This window comes from Pocillopora damicornis, chromosome 8, assembly GCF_964200805.1.
Source record: "Pocillopora damicornis chromosome 8, jaPocDami1.2, whole genome shotgun sequence".
Lineage (NCBI taxonomy): Eukaryota > Metazoa > Cnidaria > Anthozoa > Scleractinia > Pocilloporidae > Pocillopora > Pocillopora damicornis.
The window spans coordinates 9,495,678-9,521,792 of NC_142677.1; the positions used below are offsets into that span (position 1 = coordinate 9,495,678).

At 36.6% G+C, this 26,115-nt stretch overlaps 1 protein-coding gene across 4 annotated transcripts; it reads left to right on the forward strand.

Annotated features, from left to right (window-relative positions):
- Positions 1 to 642: 642 nt before the first annotated feature.
- Positions 643 to 21,859, forward strand: LOC113674558 (uncharacterized). 4 transcript variants are annotated; one of them, XM_027191036.2, is made up of 24 exons: positions 643 to 856; positions 8,214 to 8,311; positions 9,366 to 9,404; positions 9,732 to 9,839; positions 10,273 to 10,365; positions 11,111 to 11,281; positions 11,536 to 11,651; positions 11,986 to 12,064; positions 12,278 to 12,337; positions 12,562 to 12,645; positions 12,856 to 12,956; positions 13,211 to 13,282; positions 13,827 to 13,884; positions 14,044 to 14,094; positions 14,222 to 14,326; positions 15,001 to 15,072; positions 15,299 to 15,385; positions 15,507 to 15,593; positions 16,063 to 16,212; positions 16,356 to 16,423; positions 16,987 to 17,836; positions 17,984 to 18,062; positions 19,682 to 19,767; positions 19,899 to 21,859. In XM_027191036.2, exons 2-24 carry the CDS (start codon positions 8,282 to 8,284, stop codon positions 20,181 to 20,183), a joined length of 2,931 nt encoding a protein of 976 aa, XP_027046837.2. In that variant the 5' UTR covers positions 643 to 856; positions 8,214 to 8,281; the 3' UTR covers positions 20,184 to 21,859. The 4 variants fall into 4 exon arrangements, with proteins under 4 accessions (XP_027046837.2, XP_027046834.2, XP_089036325.1 ...); XM_027191033.2 differs by lacking the exon at positions 643 to 856 and adding an exon at positions 4,991 to 5,131; XM_027191035.2 differs by lacking the exon at positions 643 to 856 and adding an exon at positions 5,446 to 5,744.
- The last annotated feature ends 4,256 nt before the right edge of the window (positions 21,860 to 26,115 follow it).

Genomic DNA, 26,115 nt, shown 5'->3' on the forward strand with positions numbered 1-26,115 from the left:
ACGCCACTGTTTTGACAATGTTTTTCTTTTATTATACCAATTCTAGTCCCAATCTGTATCTCTTATTCTAGTTCTTTTGTTTTGTTTTTCTGTTTAATTTTTTTTTCCTTTTTCGTTGTGAAGTGACTCGGCCCTAAAGATAAGATTAACCCTTATAGTATAGCGTTAACATTCACAGTTATAGAGGAAGGTATCAGAATATTGTACCGTGAGGAGGTTAGAGAACTCGTCACTTGGGGTAATTCACCGTCACCAGAAGCGATTAGAAATACTAGTTTATGTTCATGTTTTAGTAGCGCACGACAATAACCTTGTCTAGATCATTATCTAGTACAAAGGTAGTTACGCAGACTCAATATGCCCTATTCTTGTTCTAGAAATTACTGCGAAGTAACTCATCAATAAAAGTACTTCAATTTATTTGAAGTAGTGGTGTGCGGCCACACTTCCCACGCTCTTGTTTGGGGCGTTTCTCAGGAAGGCGATCTACATTTCCGCTTCAAGCTAAGAACCATTCAGGTTTAAGGGTTTTTAGATCTTGTCTTAGATGTTAGATATCCTACTGTGTGCATTAAATATGTATATTCTAAACACTCCAGCTTGTGCTCCTAATAATAGTGACGCGCTAATGAGTATAGGCGCGGAGCGGCCTGGCGCCTGGCGCCTGCAAGGAGTGATGTCTCATGATTAGTAACACGGAATACCTTGTGAGAAGTGTGTGCCGAGACCGAGCGCTACAAGGTGACTAACAGAACTTCAAGTCAGTATACGTATCCTAACGAACTTCAAGTCAGTATACGTATCCATCATAAGTTTGTTCCGAACATGGCCCTTTTCATGTCATGCATTTGTAGAGGTGAGTGGTATGTTGTATATTTAAAAATGTTCAACCGAATCGTAGCTCAGTACCACTAATCGTGTAGGTCACTGTGGGTCAGTAACAAAGTGAATTATTGCGCGTTGTTTTCTCACTGGCTATTGGTTACAGTCATTCGTCAAATTCTAGCCAAACGGGTGTATTTATTTCCCTGTTTTACATTAAGGCATAAGAACTCAACAAAAATAGAATGCACTTGAATGATACCATAACAAGCTTCGACGTTGTACATATCCACAAATATAGAAAAAAAAATAAAAAATACGCTGAGAAAAAGTAAACGGGTACTAAATCTCTGCTTTTGAAGCAGAAACAGTTGTTTTCCTTTAAAATATAGAATAATTGACATCGTACAGTTGTATATTTAAGTTAATAGCTAACCACTAATATGCCATTGAAGCATTCATAATATCAGATCTGATCACTTTGCCACCCGAATGTCACGATCACAATGCAACGCATGCGTTTTAGTGGCTCCTCATATTGTAGTTATCTTCATTGTGCATAGTTGATGTGTAGATGTAAGATAAACTGGGCGAGAAGACGATGTTTGAAGGGAGCTGATTTCTCGCTTTAAGGAATACCTTCAGCGGGCCTCATTTTGCTCTATGATTAAGTCCATGCTACGTATAGGTTTTGCAATAAAAATCTATGTTTACCGACAAATAAACGCCGGAAAGCAACAACCACCGGTTCTGCAGTGTAAACTCTGTATTTCATACAATTTGCAGCACGTGTCAAAGGTGGAGTCAAAAGGGTAACACTTTTTTTATACCTTTTTTGTTTTATTTTTTTCTAGTCCATACCTTTCACCCTATGACCCCTACGCGTGACTAGCAACTAATTTCTCTTCACAAAATCATTCCCAAATCACACACTAAGATCACGAGAATAAAGGAAATGATCACCAACTAAAGAAACGCGTTACTGTTAAAAACAAATTCTCCTTGACAGAATCTTACGATAAATATGGAGAATAACACGGATAGTATGCATACTGATGTTAGATTGTAATCAGGGTTTAAAAAAAAAAACTTTGGTGAGGCAGCTGTTGCTAGGGCGTTCCAAAGGGAAAATAGAGGAAGATGCCGTGAATTTTCACAGTTTTGAAAAACTTATTTTCATTAATAAGACATCACACGATTCTGAATTTTTCAAAAGTCTGACTTTTTGCCATGCAAAAGACCTCCTTCACCTTTGGCCAACTTGTATATAGCTGAACACCCTACCGTTAAGTTCGGTGAAATAGCACACGACAAATTTATACAGCCCTGAATATTTATAACCTTATTTAGATATCTTCTCACTCACAACATGCGTAGCCACTGATAGCAGACAATTTATATTCCATTCTGCACTTACGGATTTACGCGATAGTTGGAAATTACATGAGGGAAAGTGTTCATTGCGAACGTAACTGACTACAGAGACGTTATTATTAGAACTCTCCTCTATTTATAGAGCTAATCCTTAACTATTTTTGGTACATCTTGATGAGCTACTCAGTTACAAATTCGGACATCTAATTTCCATCGTTTGCTCGGCAACATTCATGCACAGAGCGAAGCAAAATCTAGGAGAGTTGTCATAAACGATTATTGTTCGCAAACGACCGTGCAACAGGTTGAATGTTAAATCCTCTACATTTATTCTATCTTAAACTTACTTTAAATCCAATGCATTGTAAATATTTTTTTTTTAGTTTGGCAGTTGATAAAATACTTCTGCGTCAATTTGCGTATTCCCAATAACGTTGGACCAGGCTATAGCTAATAAATGATAATTTCAGTCAAACCAAAGTTGCCATGCGTTTTCTTTAAATATCCAAGCTTCTCCGGCAACTCAACTGTTTCATGAGGATGGTCTGAAATGCCCAATTTCTCAATCTTAATCCATGTATGATCGGCAACTGACAAAAGAAGAGTCACAGCTGAGAAGTGTTTGGGGTGGCGCATGGGAAGGGCATTACAAAAACCAATTAGGAGCATGCATTTGGTTGTTAATGCTATGACCAGGGTTTTATGAGACTTTTTATTTTCTTTGTTATAGTACCTATATAGATATAGAAAGGGTTTTCCAATATTCCTTCCTATAAGTGGAGTGATTTAATAAGGCTACCGAGAGTTTGAAATGAACGCTTGGCTAGGTTATTCCAATCACTAGAATAAAGTCATCGCTGAAGAAAACTTTCTTAGGGTACTCGACCACGATCACGTCAAACTCAGTCGATGGAAGAAAACATATCTGACAGGAAGTAGTGTAGTTTTTCATTGTTTGAGCGTATTGTACTGTACGTGGTGATTAGTTTAAGTATTGTATCTTGAGCGCCCTAAGTGTTTTTAGGTATTGTTAGTTGTAAACAGTATGTCTTTGTTTGCAAATAAAAAAATAATGGCAAATCATGAAAAAAAAATCGTTGTTCACGCTAACCAAGAGAGAGAGACCAGGCCGAGCGCCTCTCTTCATCGGCGGCAGTGATGAATTCTTTTGCCTCGCCACACGAAGCAGTGTCCATCAGTTAATTAGCACTTTTAAGGTCAACTTGGTCTCGTTTGAACTAGGTTCAGTTTTTTCCGTCAGATTTTACCACTGTATACATTTTTTCAATGTTTACATATAATACTAAATGTCATGACTGGACACCATTGAGCTCCCGGACGTGTACATTGGTACCTAGAGGACCTGGCTGGCAAAAACTGATTCATTACAGATGCACATGATGAATCCTCGTTCGGTGCGTGCTGTAGGTTCTTCCACCCTTTCACCCACTTTATGCTTAGTTAAAGTAACCAAAGAGTCATATACTGGTTTGAAATGAACGTTAACCTCTGTATTCACCACATTAGAGAGTTAATGTCCGATGACACTGAAATGATTTAAGTGTATATTAATTTACTTCTTCACCGTTATCACAAAGGTTATTAAAACTGTATCAAACTGAGAGCAAATAAGTTGTTGTCCGTTTTTACTAGAGAACTCCAGAATGTTTTATCACATTCGCCCTGTTTATCTATTATCAGATTGTCAAAATAAAGCGGATTACGTCTGTAGTTATAATTATTCACATAAATGCTGACTTGTTCGATTTGATAACTTGTCAAAACACAATTCTCAGCTTGCTTGTATCTTCATGGACCTAAAACTAAAGTGAAGTAACTTGTGGGAAATAAGTGTTAATGCTTGATATGTCAGTGTTTATCCAAATTTTGATTAATTTGCTTTTATTCTGTAGTGACCATTTCAATCCACGAGCCACATCACTCGAACTGAAAAGTGCTTAGGTGATCAAGTTGAAAATACGCAACTTCTATTTTAGGAAAATGGAATTCTAAAAATAACACTCTGTGCTTTTAAATGAAAATCACTTATTGCAAAGGAATAACAATAAGTTCCATGAAATTAAATTTTATGCGTTACAATTTGAAGAAGATAACAGTCGTAAGCTGATAAGGGATTGTTTTTTCTCAATTTGACTAGTTTTGGAGGCAATAAACACGTGCTTTAATCGCTTGCAGTAATTTTCACCAAAAATTGCTTTTGACCTGAGGCGTTAGAGTGATATTTGCTATGATTTGTTATTGAAATTTGAAGTTTTCCATGATGCACTAAGTTTTCTCACGGATATTGCAGATATTGAGTCTCAAAATGTCAACAGACAAAGAATCACGATGCCAAAAAGAGAAGTTTTATTAGTAAAAATCTTGTTCATAGAAAAATAATCCGCTTGAACGAAGTCATTCCGAGAAGTTGCCTTTGTGATCAAAGATAGACTGACCATGGAAAAGGAGGAAGGCTTAATTAAACTAAACTATACGTTAATGAGAAGGAAAGTTAATGTTTACAGTGTCTCCATTGGCGACACCCATCATAATGTGATATGGGACTGCTATTGACGAAACCCTCCCTGTGTTAGTCACGTTTCCGTAACTGGTTTAGACCAACTCCAGGAATTTTTGGGTGAAGCTACATTTTTAAACAATTCTTGATTTTTGGAGAGAATTGAAGAGTAACTGATGAAATCCATCCTTGCGTTATTTCAAATTTGACGAACGCGATCGAATTGATTAGGGCCAGTCCCAACCCGACTTATTAGCTCCCGCAGTGCCTTATCAATACAGGTCAGTGGCTATTTATAGTAGAATCCTCGTCAAGAAAATTCGTGTTGAAGTTCATCGCGACTTTTCTTTCGTTTGTTGCGCTTTTGACCGGCTTATGTTTCTTTTTCTATCCCTTTTCAGCTTGATTACACTTAAGGTATGTGATTTTGGTAAATAACAACGAAATTTGCCATTTGTTACTTCTTCTCCCGTAGTTCATATGATGGTCATTTTGTTGCACTATCTACGGCATACTTCAGGCTAGGGCAGTCTGTTCGTCAATATTGTGGATTCCTTTTGTTTCGTGTCCCTGCTAGAGTTTTACATGTAGTTTACTCTAATTATATTGAAGACAAAGAAATCACTAACGACTTCAGAAGGTGTAATTTCGTTTCTTTCGCTTCGGGGTATAAGTAATTTACGATATTGCCTGAGATTCAGTCGTTAAAACTTCAAAAAATTGTCGAAGTAGGACCAATCTTAGGTTGACGGCTTGCGCTGCTTTCCTCGAGTGCTTTTTCGTACTTGAGTAGACATTTTATGTCATTTCATTGTGTCCATGTTGATTGGCAGTTAAATATTTGTGTAACAAATTTGCGGTGAGCACTAATGCATGCAAGCGGCGCGGCAACATCATAGTGGTATATTTGCCGAAAGGAAATTTCGTGACCTTTATTCGAGGTGTTACGCGGTATTCTTTAAGGCTTAAAGTCTTAACGGGAAGGTTTAGCTTTGAAATTGTTCCATACGGACTCTTGCCCGAACTGACGGTAAGTGAGAGAGAGAGTTTGCCATGTTTATCTGTTAAATTTACGCTTATAGTTTGCGTTCTGATTGCAGCTATTAGTTTGTTTAGCTTTAAATAAATCAGCGGGAATGTTTTTAAAAACAACATTTCTTACTGCTGCTCTCCTGAAGAAAGCGAAGTAAAGTATTTTATTAGTTTGGCGACTTTCCGAAGTTAATTTAAACTTTTTGCTTGATATCAAATTCGAATCGATTGTTCTTGGTAAAAGAGGTATTTTCTGCATGACGGCTTAGTTCGAAAATCTACCAAATTATCCGGCTTGATGTCTTCAATTCTGCTCACTCATCGACTACCAAGATTTTATGAAATTAGCTATGATGTCTTCCGTATTCAACTTAATTCCCTTCGTAAGGAGCGGGAAAGAGCTTAATTACATCTATTTCTTAGCACAATAGGCTCTTTGTTCGGCGATTTGCACATTCTGCCGAGGAATTCATGGTTTGGTGTATGCCCTGAGGTCCATAGCAATGCTACACTTTTCTTAGATGCCTTTATCGACATGCATTTACTGATAACCTGTAATCTTCTTAAAATACTCAATGTGATTTCACCTTTGTTTAATAATAATTGAAGTTCTATCATTGTTAGCTAAACTTTGCTGTTTTTGTTTAAGTTTCCCCATGGGAAAATCATGAAAATAATTTGACTAAGAGGAACAATTAAAAGCATTTAACTTTGTAAAGTGTAAATTTGCATTGGCTTTATTTACAGGTTGATCATCTCTATTAACAATCTGACTTACAGTATTAGGTTTAAGTGACATGATCTCATGTTTTTGATCAAAGAAAGTGAAATGTATAGTGTAACTACTCAGTATGTAAGCCTAAATTCAGCTATGTGCAGCTATGTGGTGAAATGTTGATTCTTATTTTGTGTTTCATCCAAACTATTAGGTAGGTTTTTCTCTGATGATTCATTGTCTTGCTATCTCCTTATTGAGTACATTCATTGTTCCACATTTAAGATTGGTTTTAATTTTTGGATGCACACAATTTCATTCCCCCATCTCTGTGGTGAATATTTTCATCCATTCATTATTTAATGTCACAAGATGAAGTGGTACCAGCAAGCAATAGAAAAATTGAGAAAGTATATTTTTCCTTATCTTCTTCTCATTGATGAATAGTGAGTAGAACACTTGAACATCTCAGTTTGCAAGACATTTTTTCTTTGAAGATTCATACATGTTTCTTGTCTAAGAATTGTTGTTACTTGCAATAAAAAACAAGATCAAAGAAGCTGTTACCATTCAAAAGCACCTCAGACAGTTCCAAGTTATGTCTACTTTCTTGGTGAATACAAAAAAACCTTACAGTAACGAATTTAGAATATGCTTACCTCGGTATTTTCTGAGGAACTGAGTGGTATGGCAATCCTTGATTTGAAGTATAGAGGAACTTAGCATTTTGTGAGCAAAAGTTTGATGTGCTTAATGAGAATTGATTGGACCAAAAATGAATAAAATTGTAAAGATCTTGCCACTTTTTATAAGTACCTTGTAGATGGAAGCTAAGAAATCACTCAGAAGTTTAGGGAATCATTGTATACTTGGAAGTGATGCTATTTTAAGACTGATAATGACCTTGTCAATTTCTCATCAAAGAGGTTTTGAGAAAACTATTCAAATGATTAAAATATTGTATGTATCTAGAAGTCAGAACACTGTTCGCCAAATTTTAAAAGTGCAATGGGTTTGTGAACATAAATTGTCCATATGGTACAGTATATGTGAGAAAAGTTATTCAAAATTGGCTAAAAAAGATTTTGTTGGTGTATGTGTAAGCTATTCTGAAATAGTCATGACTAGCAGGAATGGGTTTGTAATTATTTAATAAACTGAAATACTCTGAACAGAGAACCTACAATTCCTTTTTGAAAAAAGCAGTGTCAACTGACTTACTGATGACGTCAGTTTAAAGTTATGTTCAGAATAATGTGCAGATGTTGCATCTCAGTTTAATAAGAATTTGGTAGGGCTTCAATATTGATCAAGGAGTAGAAAGAAAGCTCTTTTGCCCTTGATTAGTTGGTGAGGTAACAAACTGGCATGAAAAACTAGATGTAATACATTATCAAAGGGATTTCCCTGACAAGAACTTCAATTTTGGCTTTGTTTTGCACCACACTTAGTTGCCTCTTGCGTCAGTCAAAACATATTTACAAATGGATTGCAATATTGACTGTTTTGTCTGCTCTAAGTGATTTTTAGTCAACCACAGAAGTTTCCTGTAAACCATACACGCATTAGTATGACTTCATTTACCTCAAGTGTGACCATAGATAGTGTTTACATTACATAAGAAGCAGCTGGTTTTGTTTATTTGTTTTCATAGGGAGTTTTCTTTGAAGTTATATTGTTTGACTAGGACAAGTTTTGTCATAGTGCATTTCATGTGTGTTGGACCTATATTTTTTACTTGTTTTCTTGCAGGGCAAGGCTATGAGATATAGACAAGCAACAGTTTTTTGTGGTGCAGTACCTAGTTCTATCTGGGGACTATGCCTCTCATTGAGCCTGGAATGGAAATGGTATGTTATAATGAAACAAATAGGAAGATATAAGTACATAGTTTTGAAAAATATATCTATATGTTCATGACCACATTAGCTTACATTCCACTGCTTTTGAATGGAAAATAATCTTAAGATACTCACTACTTATTTACCTTATTCTTCTCTACCTGAAATTTGTTGTGTTAAACCTGTAAATTCTCATTTACACAATAAACAGTTCCAAACTTGTGACCATACTGCATTTTCTCTGTAACTGTGGAGCCAACTTATGTGTTTTAATATGGCAGACTTGCAATGTTGTATGTTAACATAGAGCAAAACGTATCAAATACCTAAAAGTGACATGCAGTGAATTATCCCCTCTTTCTAAAATGTGTATCTGTTTTTTCCAAAAATGATAATTCTGATGTGAATAGTCCACATATTCTTACTGAGTAGTGCCTAAGATCTAGATGTAAATGAGAATATGTGTCTGCTGAAGCAAATATCATTACCACAACAATGAAAACCACAAGACTAATTACATGTCATAGATAGATAAATGAGTTACCAACAAAGTTTAAGGGAATTATTATACATGTCCAACACACTGATGAAAGATTCACTACCTTTTTTATTTTAAGTGGTTGTTTTATTCATATTAATGTTTCCATACAGCATTATCTTATTAGTCAAAAGAGTTTTTTTTTCTTCCAGTGCACAAAAGGCACTCATTAATATTTTTTTCACCAAGTATTCAGTTTTAGAAACTGAATATTCATCTTATGTCCGTGTAAATGGTAGATGTATACCTCCACATTAGAGAGTAATTGCTAACTATTTGCTTTTACTATAAATAGCAACAGTAATGATTATACTAACTTCCAAGAGCATGCAGTTTGTATAGATCATGAAGGGGTTTGAAGAAAAGGAGTGCCCTGAAATAGTGCAGAGCATGGTTGTTGTTTATCCATGTTTTGATTTACATCTCCATTAAGTCCCACTAGTTAATACTAGTTATCCTATTGCAAGTCAGAAGTTAGCTGTACCTTTATGTAAGCTTGAATGTTTTTTATCTTTCAATCCACAGAAAGAACATGAGATTGTATTTGATTTAATTATTGCTACGGTGAGTTGTAATGAATGCATGAAATTGTGTGAAGAGTACAATTAGTTCTACCTGCTTCTTTTGCTAATGTTTTTCTTGCTGTGACATGTATTAAAGATAAAAGACAACTGATACAGAAGTATCGGTACTCACAGGAAAACAGTCAACGTTAAATTGTATTGTATTAATTAGTATAAATATTATCAAAAATTGTTCAAGTCAAGTTTGGAAGATGGATTGCTCTACTAGTTGGTTGTTACACTGATTTATCACAACTCCCTGTTGTTTTTAGTTTGTTTGTTTGTTTTTACTTTTTTGACAAAAACTTTTTCCTTTATAACTTAACAGGCAAATCGGATCGACACCCAGAGAGCTGAATTTCCTCCAAGCAAGAAATCTCCATTTTTACCACTTTTGCCTTTGCCAGGGAAAGACAATCAACAGGAAACTGAAGAGGTCACTCAAAAATTTCTTGTTTAAATATTTTCCAGCTCAAGAAGATAATTCCCTTTATTAGGCTGAATGGTATATTACCACTGTCCATAAAGATTCAGATCTAGTCTGGAATACTAGATTAAAACCATTTCAAAGTGGAAAAATTTTTAAACTAAAACCTATCTGCAATAGGCCCGAAAATTATATATATATATATATATATATATATATATATATATATATATACTTTGTTACATCACCTCAACCTTAAAGATCATAAACATTACCTCCTAAATAATCTTGGTTCTGATATATGAGAGCCATGTACAGGATGTAAATGGCTATCTACTCTCTACTTCCCTATGGGTGTCCCAGTCACTTATTTCAACACTTATTTATGAATCTCATCCTGAAATCAGTCTTTAATGCAATGTTTTGTGTTCAAATTCTTTAGAGTGATACTTCAAAAGAAGAAGAGGAAGCAGAAGGTGACGACGAAGAGGAAGAGGAAGTCTTAAAAATGACGGATTTAGACCCTATTAAGGAGGTGACTTGTTTAAGCATTGCTCAGATATTTTATTTATACACACACGCCCATTTTCAAAAATGGTGCAATTTGAAAAAAATATATGAAATATATACAACTTTTGTTTCCTCATCAAAAGACACTTTTTGATCAGAAAACAAAAGACATATATTTAATATATATTTTCAATATTGCAATGTTTTTGAAAACAGGTATATATATATATTTCACTTTTAGCAAAATTAGTATTTCTACTTGCTTAGGATGCTTAGGGTTAGCAAATAAATGATATGTAGACATTTTGAGCTTTCCCAGTCAGTTTGATAATTTATAATTTGCTGGCTAGTTGTTCAGAAGGTTGACTGGATAAAGTGAACCATTACTCTCTATCTATCTTAATGTATTGATAATAAACATGAAAAAATGTGTATCTAATTAGCTGAAAACTAGTGCATTTTCATGTAACACAAGTGCAAAGTTATAATACAGGTGCAAAGTTGTAACATGAGTACAAACTACAAATAGTGGCCACACACTGTCAAAATTTTGACTGTCGTGACTTTCTGGGATGCCTTTTCCATGTAAATTATTAATAAGTAGCAACTTGATTTATGTACAATTTGGTTTAAATAAGCCCTTGTAAAGCTTATTAACACTAAATTGCACTCGAAATCATGTTATTAACTATACAAATGTATTTTACTTGTCTGTATCACATATTGTATTCCTATTTGTTTGTAACATATATTTCATTCACATATTGTAGGTTTTGGCAGCTGGAGGACCATATCCATTAGTTGTTCTGCCTGTTGGAGGTGAATACTGGTTGGAGGGAAGCAACCACAGACATGTCAGCAATACAGATCACAGGGCTGTTGACTGCAGGATAGAGATGAATAATGTAATTCAAAGCTACAGAAGAGACTTCATGGGAAAGGTATTTTGTACTATGCTTCCTTACACCATGCTTGTTTGAAAAAAATTTTTTCTTGTATGTAGTGTTTCAAACACACAGGTAAGCAACTAAAAGTTTATGCACACTTTATCCACACTAATCCACACTTAAAACAAGTTGCAGTATGGTTTACTTAATTTGTTTTCTTGACTCACCATATTAATGCCAGAATAGCTTTAATTGCAAAATGTATTAATTCTATTTAATTTCCAATGTTTGATTTATTGACATTTTAGGAACATCTGAACTTCATCTGTGATGATGAAAAACTTGGTCCTGTTATCTTATCAGTCAAGCAAGAAATTGAGAAACTTGATGGTTGTGATACCCAAGGATTCAGAGTCATTTTAAGGTTCATTTCCCTTTTCAAACTATTCTTGTTTTTGGTGTTTGTTTTGGTTTTTTTAAATACAATACAGATTTTGATCTCATAGACACTTTTCAATGTGGTCATTTGCTAGGATGCTTTTGTTTGAACTAAAATACAGAATGTACTTCTATCTGGACAATTTTTTAATTTTTTTAATTGTAAGGTGTATTAATGTTTTCATGTATTTGATGTTACCCTTATCACTTATAATTGTAAGTAATGTCAATATTTCCCTTGAAAATGTAAAATTCTAAAATATTAAAGCAGAATATTCCATTGTAAATCAAGGCTCTTCTTCAATTTGCCATTTTATTAGAACTGCTGAAAAGACCATTGCAGACATTTTACCAATAGAGAATGTGTCTGACAATCCAGGACCAAGAGAAATTGTTAGGGTGAGTAAACAATTACAAAACATGGAATGAAAGTATCATTAATTTTACATTCTTATCATTGTGTAGGTTTTGCTACAAAAGGCCTACTCAAAAACTTTTTTTGTTTTTTTGAAAGTTTTGGATAAACATAAGAATATATTACTGAAAGATGGCTAATTAGATGGCCAATATTAAATATTTTCAAGGAAAATATTTTTTCAATTTTCCTTTTAGTATCTTCTTGCCGAGGATGCAGACAATATAGATCATTTTCAAGTCTTAGCTCATCCAAAGGTAAAGTAACAAAATAAAACTGATGGTGCTTACAATAGTACACTATGATATGTGAAAATGGTTTTGAAATGAGTTACTTGAAATTTATTTTGATTGTCTAACAAATATTATTTGAGTGACAAAGTGATATTTAACTGTGAGTCAGGGGTAGATTGTAGCAGTTTTGGTACTTTGCTTTGCCTTTGCCTCTTCTTTCTTGTGACATCTGTTTGTGTTACTCTCAGGCCTCAGAACTGATTGTCAAGTATGATGAACACAACCTGTCAAACTCTTTTAAATTTGGAGTTATATACCAGAAATATGGACAGGTAACAATTTAACAACATATGAATAGCAAATTATTTGAGAAGCTCAAGTAAAAATGCAAATAAAAATGTAGGTTATGTACATGTGTGGCAATAACTGAGATAACCATAATCTTCCAACGAACATTCATTCAACCTTTAGCACATTGTTAGTCTCTTTATGCAATGACTTTGAAGTGCTAAGATGTTAATTTCATTGTTCAATATTTTCAGACTACTGAAGAGGAGTACTTTTGCAATAGAACTCACAGTCCTGCCATGAATGAGTTCTTGGAGATGTTAGGCAATCAGGTGTGCCTCAGAAATTTCAAAGGGTGAGCTGTAAAACAAATTAACACACAAACTTTAAATATTGGTGAACTTGTGTGCATGTTCCACGGGTACAAGTTTTATCCAGACCTACTGATGATGTCTCCTTACAATACTACTGCTCCATTAAGCTTACAAGTTCACTGACTCAGTTGCTCATGTTATCTACATGTAGGTTACTTATGGGATGATGTTTGTAAAAGCCATTTCTTTCATGAATGATTAACTCAAATTTACATTTCGTTTTCATTATTTACAGGTTTCCTGGAGGCTTGGATGTGAAACATGGTCAGACAGGTGACACATCAGTACATACTGTGTTTGATTCCAAGTAAGAAATTGGAATTTTCTTATTACTCATAAGTAACTCTTTCCTTAATAATTTCATGTTTGAATCTCGTAATTCAAACGTTACGTACTTCAGGTAATTAGTGTTAACAACTGGGTTGAAAACGTAAATTAGCTACCGTAAAGGGTAAAAAAGCTGACGTTTCGAGCGTTAGCCCTTCGTCAGAGCGATTAGATTAATCGCTCTGACGAAGGGCTAACGCTCGAAACGTCAGCTTTTTTACCCTTTACGGTGGCTAATTTACGTTTTCAACCCAGTTGTTAACACTAATTACCTGCTATACTCTCCCACCGACGCAGCACCACAGTTTCTTTAGAAACTTACCCCTTTATTCGTTACGTACTTCACCCACCTTCTTCATGTGGAAACCTTGAGTTGACATTGTATACTACCCTACTTTGCCAAACCTCTGATATATAGGCTATGTAGTTAGACATATTTTACTCTATTGAGATATACACCTCATTCACAATTTTTTTTTTTAAGAGCGGTAAATTTATTTATACTCTGGGATTCACCTTTTTAGGGAGATCATGTTTCATGTTTCAACCTTACTGCCATTCAGCAGCGGAGACAGCCAACAGGTATGAAAACAACAACAACAACAAATTGACCTTTAGGACGTATTTTTTTGTAACCAATGACCAACTCCAGTGATGTAAGGCTGCCACACAACAACTGGATATATCTGCCTATTAGATGCACACTGTATGTTTAGCCGAATTTTTTTTTTTACTTTTAAGGTTCAAAGAAAGAGGCATATTGGCAATGATATTGTTGCTATAGTTTTCCAGGTAAGCGGGAATTGTGGTTGGTTTCTCAAAGACCTTAAAATGGATTGTGTTAAACAGTCAAAACTACAGAAATGTTCGAAGATTGCTCAGTTTTTAACCTTTCTAAGCTATGTTGCAATTCTTTTAGGAGGAAAACACGCCATTTTCACCAGTTTCCATCCGATCGCATTTTCTACACGTCTTCATTGTTGTACAAGTCTTGGATCCGAACTCGAGCAACACAAGATACAAGGTAAAGTACACACATAAAGATTATTCCATGGAAAGCACGCACCAACGATTTTTATTTACGAGTTATGATGCATCAAAAAAACGAACGAGTGAGCGCAGCGAACGAGTGGGTTTTTTTTCTATGCATCACGACGAGTGGATAAAAACTTTTCAAATACTTTCCATGGTATGATGTTTTTATTTCATACACATTGAGATTTTTCTTATTGACCGACACATTTCAAAGTTTGGAAGCTATTATTTTGTTGCCCTCCATGGTGAAGCACTATCGTTCGTGTCTCTGATTGGACGAACGATGTATTTTCACAGTTGTTCGTTCAGTGTGTACGAAATGAACGTAATTTAAAAAGTAATTAAAAGTAATCCAGGATTGTTTTTTGTTTTGCTTACTCTCTGTGATTGAATCAGAAAACTGAAGGCAACTCTCTCAACCGAGCACATGAAAACTTAAGCCAATCGCAACTGGGTCACTCGCTTTTCCCACGCCACAAGCACTCCACCAATTTTTAACTGATATTTCGTTTGTTGTTGTATTTTGGGCTGACCCTTTTTTCTGTTTGGTTGTTGTAATTACTCTTGTTTTTTGTCGTTCGAAGCTTAATTTCGAGGTGTCCTTGTCCAGGCTACTGACTGACCAATCAACTTTTATAACATTTTTCACCATTATCACTCCAGGTCTCCATCACAGCTCGTGAAGATGTGCCGCACTTTGGACCCAAACTTCCAAATCCTGCCGTCTTCAAGAAGGTTTGTTCACGATGAGCTTCTTGTTAAAACTTTGTCATAGCTTGAAGTATTGTGGAGGTTTTGTTCGGTCGAAAACTGAGGTTAAAGAGAACTTGTCACTAATTCTCCATCTTAATACCAGTGTATTTTCATCAAAAATTTCACCAGAGTAAGTTTTTCAAATACCTCTTTTAAGAAGGCATTTTGAGTATTTAAGTTATTTTTATGGTCATATGTTGGTTTCCAGGGTCCTGAATTTCGCAAGTTTTTGTTAACAAAACTCATAAATGCTGAACTGGCAGCTTACAACAGTGCTGAGTTCGCAAAGTTAGCGGTAAGTGTTAAACCTTAATACGCGATAATATGGAGGAAGCTAACTACTGTATTTCCAGGCTTTTGCACGGAGAGATTTTTTAGAAAGTTTTTTTTCATTCCTTTGCTTATTTATTTTCCAGGATCGAACGCGCACCACTCTTTTACGAGGACTAGCGGATGATTTAATCGAGAAGAACTCGCTGATACTTGACACAGGCGGAGAGGAGGTAAAATTGCAAGCAACGATCTACGTCCCAAGTCTTTTTTTTCTTTCAATAACCTTTAAAGTAGTTGTGATACTACCTTTTTTCAAGCGCAGGTTAATGAAGCTTGTTTGGGCTCTTACGATACTTGCTATTATGCCCAGAAAACAAAAATGCAATTGAGTTGTATTGCACAAAATAATTAAGAAAAATTAGCTGGAAAAAAAAGACAAGAGTTAATAACCTTAGTTTGATTTCACAAACCCAGATGAGGAACTGTGTTTGGATTGATATTTTAGGGTGGCTTAACCTGAACACTTGCCTCTAAATTTTCAGTACGAAAGGTGACATGATACTCATAAACGAATATTTTTTTTTTGAGAGTCACCTTTTTTCATTTTCGATGGTTGCAAAAATAATTTGAAGCGCTGTGAATGATCTGGCTGTTCCATTTGCAATGACACTCAGAGTTGTTTTGTTCTTGATCCTTTAGGCTCCACAGAAGGCCAAGCTATTATCATCTCTGAAAAAGGTATTACGTACAAGGAGTCAAGTGAGCCGCACCATGTCCATGCGGGAACCGCGCCCAAAACCAGATGATGTTGACTCAGATGACAATGCACCAAAGTCCTGGCATAAAAAGGTTGGAAACAACAGTACCTTTTTTGTTTTGGCCCTCTTTTTTTAATAAATCGCACTCTTTGGACTCACTGGCGTCCATCAGTAAACTTAAAGCGTTCTAGATATTACTGATTGACGACTTATACTTGATTTTCCTCCATCCAGGGTAAGGAAAGAAGGAAATCTGCACAAGGTTTACTTTCTGCTAAAAAAGTCTCAAAGCCGCCCAAAAAGTAAGTGAGGAATCGCAATCATGTGGCAAGAAGTAGAAATACGTCGGCAATTATTATTATTATTAATTTTCTTGTGCGTATGAAACAAGTTATCGAGCCCAAATTCTATGTACTTTCAAACCCTAAGAGTGATACTCTCCTAACACACTTTTGCTGCTAAATAATCAACCATCAGTTGTTCCAAGTCATTTTTGTTCTCGTAGTTAACAGCAGTGCTGATTTATTGAAACAAAAGAAAATATTGAAATGGGAAAAGTGTGAAATCCTGCTCTTTAGACATAAACATAGCCACTTTTTTAATTGTTTTGATACTCAAACATGGCCGCCTGAACGAAGTTTTGCAACTATTTGGTGTATAGAGGAATTCCCTGTGGAGAGAGGTTGGTGTCATAAAGAGCTGATCCCCACGTGAGATTTTATCAACCAGTTATGTGGTAGTATCTTTGTCACAGTTATAAATGTTGATGTTTAGTCATTCGACCTGTTATTCTGTTTATTTTTTCTTTAATTTACTTGTTAAGTTTAAACACATAAGTTGACGTATCTTTTTACATTTTTTTCAGAGAAGTTAATCATGGTCGGTGTAAGAGTATGGAGTCGCTTCTGGTTCAAGAGCAGAGCAAGAACAATCCCATTTTTTACGCGGACGATTCCAGTTCAGAATCGAACACATCCGAGATGTCTCGACATCTTGACGAACCAGCGCATTCTCCAAGGAAACATAACTCTCGTTCACGAACACCTGAACCACGGGGACAAAAGAGTACGCCGGATTATAACAGTTCACCACGACTATCACCAAATTTTCCCCAAAACATGGCGCATTCTCAATCTGTTCCTGCCCTAAAAAGTTACGATCGTTTACATAGGACTTCGACCAAAGTAACCGACAAATCGTCGCATTCACGAGTGTCTTACGAGGGGAGTTCGACTGCCGGCGAATATCAAGTTCGGTATGTTGGTGGATATCAATCGGGGCCCGAAAATGATCAGGATGAGTCAATACGACTGACTAATTACAATCGGTCTCCGTCACGTCACCGAAAGGGCCCCGAAAACCGCGGTAATGTGGATGTCAGTCATCAGCGGTCAAGTTCAAATGTTTCCGAAAACAGCACTGCTTCTACACAATCTTTCCACCAATCTCGAGAAGGAAGAGTTGAACGTGACGTTCCGTTGAATTTTAGTCGATCACCAACGAGTTCTCCTTATCTGCGGAGGAAAGCATCTGATATCCAAAACAATACCGTAAGCATACAGGCAGCTAGCACCGTTCCAGGTTCCGCGCAAAAGCAGAAGAAAACAGCCATCGTCTCACCCTTGCTGGATATGTCAGATAACAGGCCTCGCTCGGTTCCGCCTGGGCTGCTTATGTTTGATCCCACTGACCCGGAATCAGAGAGAATTGAACAGGTTTGTCATATTTGAAGGCTGCGATAACTTTGTCGTTCATATTCTATTGGTCTGTTACACGGAATCAAGAATGTCCACGATCAAATGGTCATTCTGCTTTTGGCGAATAATTTATGCACCCGTGCTAACCCGTGGTGGTTTCTGTAGGTGATGCAGGAAAGATCTCCGTCGCTGCCTAAATTGGACACTGAAACTTTAACTTCATCTGAGGATTTGTCCGTCAGTGGTAAGGAGTTTACTAGGTGCAATAAGGGAAATATATGTTATTTGCCGGCTGGGAGGTCCGTATGGTGAAAAACTGTGACCGAGGTCTTGAAAATACTGCCCGAGGCCGTAGGCCGAGGGCAGCATTTTCAAGACCGAGGTCACAGTTTTTCACCATACGGACCGACCCTTAGCCGGTAAATAACATATTTATTGTTTTTTAAACTTGACGAAATTCTTTCCAAAAGAACCCGAATGATTTAGGGCAGTAAATACGGCAAGATCTTCCATAAACTGAACAATTTTTGAGTGAGTAAATGGTAGTTAAAATAGCGGTGATGCAAATTAAAGAGAGATGCCTCAGCGAAACATTTTCATTTCCGTAACGATAAAGATGATTTAAAAGGCTTCCAAACAAACTTTGAAACATTATTTTTACAAGTATCTGCCACAATCTGACACCTGTCAATTAGAGAGCGCGTAAGAAAAAAAAGCGCAAGAAGATTTGAAAAACAACGGAACTAGTTTGGCAAGGACTGTCACGACAATGTTTTCTTCAAAAACAATCAATGATATAACGGAAAGTATTATTCACTCTCATCGACGATTCATTCATGTACGAAGATTTACCTCTGTTCATTAAGTAAACGGCGAGGAAAGTAATTGTGAGTAAATTCAAATTTTTTATTTTGAAGTTGTGAGAGTTTGCTCGTTTGTTTGCTGCAACGGCGTGTGTAAATCTGGTCTTTCCTCCACAAAAACTGAATTCGAACGGCACACTCCAACGAGACACAAGGGGATTTAATGCGGCCTTTTCTCAATAAATTCCTTCAGTTTCTGTTCTGCAATTTATGGTCCAAATGTCCAAATTGAACGGACTTTGAAAGACTCACCAAGAGCGTATATTTATTGTCGAACTGAAATTAAAACTTCGCTCGCTCTTTTACTACGAACAAATTGTTTGAGAAAATTCAGACATTAAATGAATGAAAGTTCCATTGTTCAGTTTACCTGTAACCAAATACCTCACGTTTTAACTTTCTAAGTACTTTTTGTGAATGATTAAAATCAATTGCAGACGGTTTTTAGGCCGCTTGTCAACCGACGTAATGACACCATTGCCTATACAAATTCATTCTGAAACCAATATTTTTTTGTCAACTAAATTGATTTGAGAGAGAGAAAGAGAGGATTCATAAGTCGGCTTGAGGTAGTGACCGATGTGTTTGCTTAAAAATACTGCCCAGCGGGCAAAACGAGGTATATTTATGAAAAATGGCAACGAAAGTTGAGATGTACACGGCGACTCACGAAAGCGTTACCGTGGCCCGTGGGCAGAGATAGGAAAATACTGACCGGGTAAAGAACCAATCAGATTGCAGGATTCGTTACCGTGCCCTCTAAAAAAACAATAATATGCGTTATGTACCGAGCGGGAGGTCTATATTGGGAAAAAACTGTGCCCTGGGTCTTGAGTTCGTACTTCAGACTGAGGATGATTGTCAAAGAAAAATTATATGGTTTGCTTAAAACTTATATCATTGAATGTTTTCATGACTGGGTCTTTCAATTCGCCTAGAAATTTAATTTTATCTTTTCTAAGATATTCGCCTGATTCCAGTGTTCTGATTTGCTTTTTAGACACAGTCTTCAGACAAACGGAGATGCTTAAAAACGAAATTACAAGACTGAAATGCGAAAAGCTCGACCTAGCTCGGCAGAATGTGGTGAGTGTTTTTTTTTTCCTCCAGGAGAGGGCAAATAATATGAACTAGATTCGTCAAGTCTTTAGTCTAAAGTATAGAGTTCATTAGTTTGCTTCATTGGAATAACAGGACTTTTTTTCTTTTGTATTAAGTTGTTGCAGCGTGAAGTTCGTTCCATCAAAGATAAATGCACCCAGCAAACCTTTGACTTGTACGAAGCCCGCTGTGAAATAGCCCGGCTAAGGTCCTTACTTCCAAGTGAGAATGTTCCCCCAAGGGACCCCTCCCCAATAGAAACTGTGACAGTGCGAGAGGGAAATATCTCTCCCAAGAGTAGTATTGCTCGAAGAGATGTGAATGCTGGAGTTTACGTTAGAGAAAGAGAGGGACAAGGGGAAATTCCTGCAAGAACTTCTTATCGACATACTCAACTTTGACAATGAAGTGTTTGTAAGAAACTGGCTTATTCATCCTAGTTAATCGATGAAACATGCATACATACGTTACCAGGTCGTCTTATTATCCAATGTGGTGTTGGTACATTAAAGGTACATCAAGTGTTGATGTCCGCGCGATTAGTTTAACGATTTCTTAGGAAAGAATGAATGTTTTGCTTCCGTTAATACTACTTATCAACGAAGTTTAGATTAATCAGATGAAAGCTTCTAATTCGATGCCTTTACTTTTTGTGATGAGTCTAATCATGTACAGATATTATGATCCATCAAATAGTTTTGCTGTAACTAGACTAGCTCTTAATTGTCAATGCGTTTCTCGCCAGTAAAATGGTTGCAATCATTTTGTTCCGTGCGCTGCGATTGATATTGAAGAATGATACACACAGAAGCCTCCATCTGGCATGAAAATATGTTCGTACGTTTGTTTTTCACAATTCACAATCTGTTCCACAAAGCTCACAGTTTTCTTCGAGCTTGAGGAGAATGAAATGTGAGTGGACAAATACAGGAACATACTTTTGGAACCAAATGGAAGCTATTGTGGTAAAGTTTTCGCACAGCCCCATACTATTGTAAAACAAATCTGTTTTCCTAATGGAAATGTATTGTTTTTGTCATTGTTTTCTCTGTTCAAGAATTGAATGCATATTGTAGGATGAGGCTGTGCGGAAATTTTGCCGCTATTGTCTCTATAAGATTCAAATTGGTATTTGGCTGTTGGAAACTACGGGAAAAAGACGAAAAATAATGCAAACAAATCCTCGTTATAGCCATAATTAGGTGGCTTTGTTCAGCTAAAGACGGTGTCTGATTGCTCAGTCCGGATTCAAACAATAAAATTTTACAAATTGTACATGTTGATTATATCAAATTTCTTGAAGTAATGAATCTTTGTTATCGCCAAGAATTTTGACACGGTTATTTGTTTCACCGAAGACATACATTTTGATTTTCCATTTAAGAGATTCAGTTTTGGACTTGAAACCATTAACAGTTGAGCCTATGGCGAGGGGGTGCAAAGACAGCGCTTTAAGAAATGGTTGCAAAAGTGCATCTGGATATCCTGACGCAGGCCGCGAGGGAAGGGGGATTGGGACCTAAATCTTTACGTATGCGTCATTTTGAAAACATCTAAACGTCACGCATGCTCGGTATTAAAAGTCCTCTGTCCTTATCTAACTAAATTACTCGGTTTTACCCCCAACATGTATTTCTAATGCTTATTGTGTATACTTTTCGTACTCTATTTCGAATAGAAAGAAACTGAATGGCCTCTTTTTTTGGATTAGCTTTTCTGCGGAACTTAGAGGAATGAATAGGATAATTAAAGCGTTTATTTACTAGTTTTTTATTAGAATGAATAACAGAAAAATATATTTAATTTTGATTGCATGACTCTTAAAGTAACAATTTAAAGAGCAAAATCGTTTTGTTTTAAATGCAATATTGTCAATATTTTGTAAAATTTTGTAAATTCGTGTTTGTGTCTAAAAAAAATCATTCGTGCCTTCTTTTTTTTGCGCTGACTATTGTAACTAGGTATATCATTAAAGCCAATAAATACATAGTAAGATTGGTGCGAAACTGTAAGTAAACTGTTAAAATATAGATTGAGTGGAAAACTGATAATCAAGAATAAATCAGATATCAAGTAACTTTGTTTGTTTTCCTCGTATCTCCTCGAAATCGCGGTGTCCATGGTGTTCATATGACTGCAAGCGAGAATGGCTCGCTCCAAGCCTCCTTCTCCTTAGGGTTGGCTCCAAGCCTCTTTCAGACAGCACCCTTTTTGAAACAAATTGAGTTGAGTTGGCTGCCATACGGCCACGATACACCGAACATTCTGGTTTTATGATTGTTATCCAGCTCATAAAAAACAATTTTGAACAAGGACGCTATTACTGGGATACCGGTTAGCCCAGTCATAAAATGCCTTCGTTTTTTTGTCGTCTTTTTACTGGGATACCTGTGGTAGCCCAGTCATAAAATGCCTTTGTTTTTTTGTCGTTTTTTTTTTTTTTTCCTCCGCCACAAAATGGAAAAATTGCGCAATAGTACCCAGAGGTCATTGGGCCCTCAACACCATGACAACTAACTGTGATCCAATGAGGTGTTCACATACTGATCACGCGTGTTATCCCTCGACACCATGACAACTAACTGTGATCGAATGAGGTGTTCACATGCTGATCACGCGTGTTATCTTGATGATGATTGACGTTGTCATGCACAGACAGGGCCGGGTCACATGACGAACACGAGATTTTGCTCAGGAAACTCTTTAGTCAGTTGTTTTGCATTTCAACGTATTTGGATTGCGATCTCCTGGAGCATTATAGCGCAAACGCGCAAAATACTTACAGAAGCATATACAAGTCGTATTAATCGCGGCTAATCCACACTGAAAGATGTTATTGAGCCGTAATTTTGGAACGGATTGAGTCGCGAACGCTTGAAAGCCATGATGGCCTTGAATGCCTTGTATGCTAAGTATGCCAATGTCTTAGTTGAAAAACGTTCACTTGTTGTAAAAAGCAAAATCTGAAATCTGAAACCAAACTGCATATACTCTATGCAATCTATTGAACAACGCTACTACCGCGAGACTGAAGAACATAACTATATGGGATGCAAACTGCTTGTGAAGAAAGACGACATGTTGGATTCACTTGATGGCAAGGAACGTAGCTACGATAACAGTACGAATGGTATTAATTTCACGATCAGAAAGGTGAATCTTATGTTTGTTTTCATTGTAGTTGTATTGATATTCTTTTTTAATAAATACGTGATCCAAAACCCAGTGTTTTTTTTGTGTATAATGTTGTTGTGTTAAATATTGTTTACGCAATTGTCTTGTCACAAGTGGCCCAAGCTCACGTCTCGAGTAAAAGCCAACGATTAATTCATGAACGCGTCACGCGCTGTGTGACTCGGTGTTAAGTTACGAGAGGAACTGCACGTTATAAGGAATAGTATAGGGAACGAAGTATGGTCGATTTTCAACGATACATATTTCGAAATATGAACATTTTTCTCATAAAATCAATAAAACTTACTCATACCCTGTGTATCCGTTGTATTTTCTGGCGATTTCTGCCGTTTTAAGCTTGCTTTACCATCACTGTTGTTCACATCATCTACTTTTATTACGTTGATAAAATCTGTACAGACATCACACCAACCAACTCGCGCGCAAAGTAAGAAGACTATATTGAAGGCTTGAAATAATATTGCGATCGATTTTCATCAAGAAATGGGCCAGGAATATTCCACAATAGTGCAAATAATCGTGAAGGCGGATTGCAGAAAAGCGATTGCGTGACGCTCGGTAAGCTGTAAGATGACATGTTATTATATACCAGACGTAAAAACTCTTCAGATTCTTAGTCTGCATTTTGTACCCATTTTGCAGTCTGCAGTCTTTATTTTGTATCCGGTCTGCAGTCTGCTGTCTGCATTTTTTACTAACAGGTATCCGTGGCACCAATACAGTTTATTTTTGGTTACATTTATTCGCAAAACACACATAATCTCCCACAAAATACCTGTGAGTGAGGGAATTCGACATTTTCGTTCTTTCCCACATTAATATTCTTCTCTCCTTTTGTAAGAATGTAGACATCACTCACAATGTTTCAAGTAATCCACCCACCCTACAAAAAAGGAACTCTTGCACGCATAGCATGCCCATGTTTTGAAATAGGTGTATGCCCTTGGCCAGACTTGAGCGCACTATTTCAGTATACTAGTCCGACACCCGTAGTATCACTACACTTGATTCCAAAGATCCAGTACCATCCAGGTATCCCAGTTACCCTGCTCACAGGGTCTAGTTTTTTTTTTTTTTTTTTTTCCTCCGCCACAAAATGGAAAAATTGCGCAATAGTACCCAGTGGTCATTGGGCCCTCAACACCATGACAACTAACTGTGATCCAATGAGGGTGAAGGTGTTCACATGCAGATCACGTGTTATCTTGATGATGATTGACGTTGTCATGCACGGACAGGTCCGGGTCACATGACGAGCACGAGATTTTTGCTTTGAAAACTCTTTTGTCGGTCGTTTTGTATTTCAACGTGTTTGGATTACGATCACCTGAAGCAATATAGCGCAAACGCTCGAAGTACTTTCAGACGCATACATAAGTCGTATTGTTCGCGGCCAATCCACACTAAAAGATGTTATTGAGCGGTAATTTTGGACCGGATTGAGTCGCGAACTGCGTATCCATTGTAGTTTCTGGTGATTTCTGCCGTTTTAAGCTTGCTTTACCATCACTGTTATTCACATCATCTACTTTTATCACGTTGGTAAAATCTGTACAGACATCACACAAACCAACTCGCGCACAAAGTAAGAAGAGTATATTGAAGGCTTGAAATTATATTACGATCGATTTTCATCAAGAAATGGGCCAGGAATTTTCCACAATTGTGCAAATAATCGTGAGGGCTGATCGAGGAAAAGCGATCGCGTGACGCTCGGAAAGCTGTAAGATGACATGTTATTATTTACCAGACGTAAAAACTCTTCAGATCCTCTGTCTGCATTTTGTACCCACTATGCAGTCTCCAGTCTATATTTTGTATCCGGTCTGCTGTCTGTATTTTGTACTAACAGGTATCTGTGGCATCAATACAGTTTATTTTTGGTTACACTTATTCGCACAACACACATAATCTACCACAAAATACCTGTGTGTGAGGTAATTCGACATTTTCGTTCTTTTCCACGTTAATACTCTTCTTTCCTTTTGTAAGAATGTAGACCACAAGTAATCCACCCACCCTACAAAAAATAACTCTTGCATGCATAGCATGCCTATGTTTTGAAATAGGTGTATGCCCTTAGCCGGACTTGAGCTTACTATTTCAGTATACTAATCCGACACCCGTAGTATCACTACAGTTGATTCCAAGGATCCAGTACTATCCAGGTATCCCAGTTACCCTGCTTACAGGGTCTAGTTTGGTTTTGTTTTAGGCTCGTGATCACAGCTTTCTGCCCTGTCCTATTTCTTTCGATACACTGGAAAGAGAAGGTTCGTAATGATTCCGGTTTACAAACTTCTTAGCTCAGCGTTTCGAGCACGATCCTTTTTTTCAAAAGTGAATCCGCTGTGAATCCGCTAAAGTCTTCCTTTACAAGCTACGTACACTCAACATTTGCACGATGCATTAATAGTAGTTTCCTTCTTGAACATTACTATATGATCAATATGAAACACCGAGGACTGTGGCTCGATGATAATTATTTGTAGACCCACTGGTTCCAATCGAAAGCCGGTCGATTCGGAAAAACTGGTTTCAGTTTTTTAAGAAATTATGAACGGTTTATGGTGTCATGACAGTTTCTTAGTTGGTGGAGCGAGCTTACAACGAGAGTTAAGTCAAGATTCAACGATAAGACTCAACCACGAATTTAAAACGAAACAATCAGTTGGTGTCTTGGAATCATTATAAACCAAAACAAAGATATGCAAAGTGAAAAACAACTGTTATCGGTCCATTGATAACCCGGAACTGATAGAAAAGGAATCATAACATTGTTTTTACCCAAACACTGTGGAGCCGCCAAATTACAAATAGTGATCAATTTAAAAAACAAATTTCTTCTTATCCCATCAGTGACAGATTCCAGTAGTTTATACATTCCACGCTCTATTCAACCTTAAAAAAAAAAAAAAAACAGGATCAGAGCAGTTCATTAGTTCGGCTGAAACAAGCGGCGATCTAATACATGCATAATCTGCAAACTTTTGTATCACGCCCGCAAGCCCTTCAAAAGGTTGACTTCATCGACCGTAAGCCATTATTATATATATTTTTTTTAGAAAAATATATCACTTACAGGTGAAATTAAAAGAAATACTTAAAACTTCACCTTGAAGGCAAAAGGTAATGATG

Bases quoted from the DNA above. Each gene is read 5' to 3' on its own strand.
- LOC113674558 (XM_027191036.2), top strand. From the start codon at position 8,282: ATGCCTCTCATTGAGCCTGGAATGGAAATG. The intron at 11,652-11,985 runs GTTCATTTCCCT...CCATTTTATTAG, and splicing joins GGATTCAGAGTCATTTTAAG to AACTGCTGAAAAGACCATTG. The intron at 12,957-13,210 runs GTGAGCTGTAAA...CATTATTTACAG, and splicing joins TGCCTCAGAAATTTCAAAGG to GTTTCCTGGAGGCTTGGATG.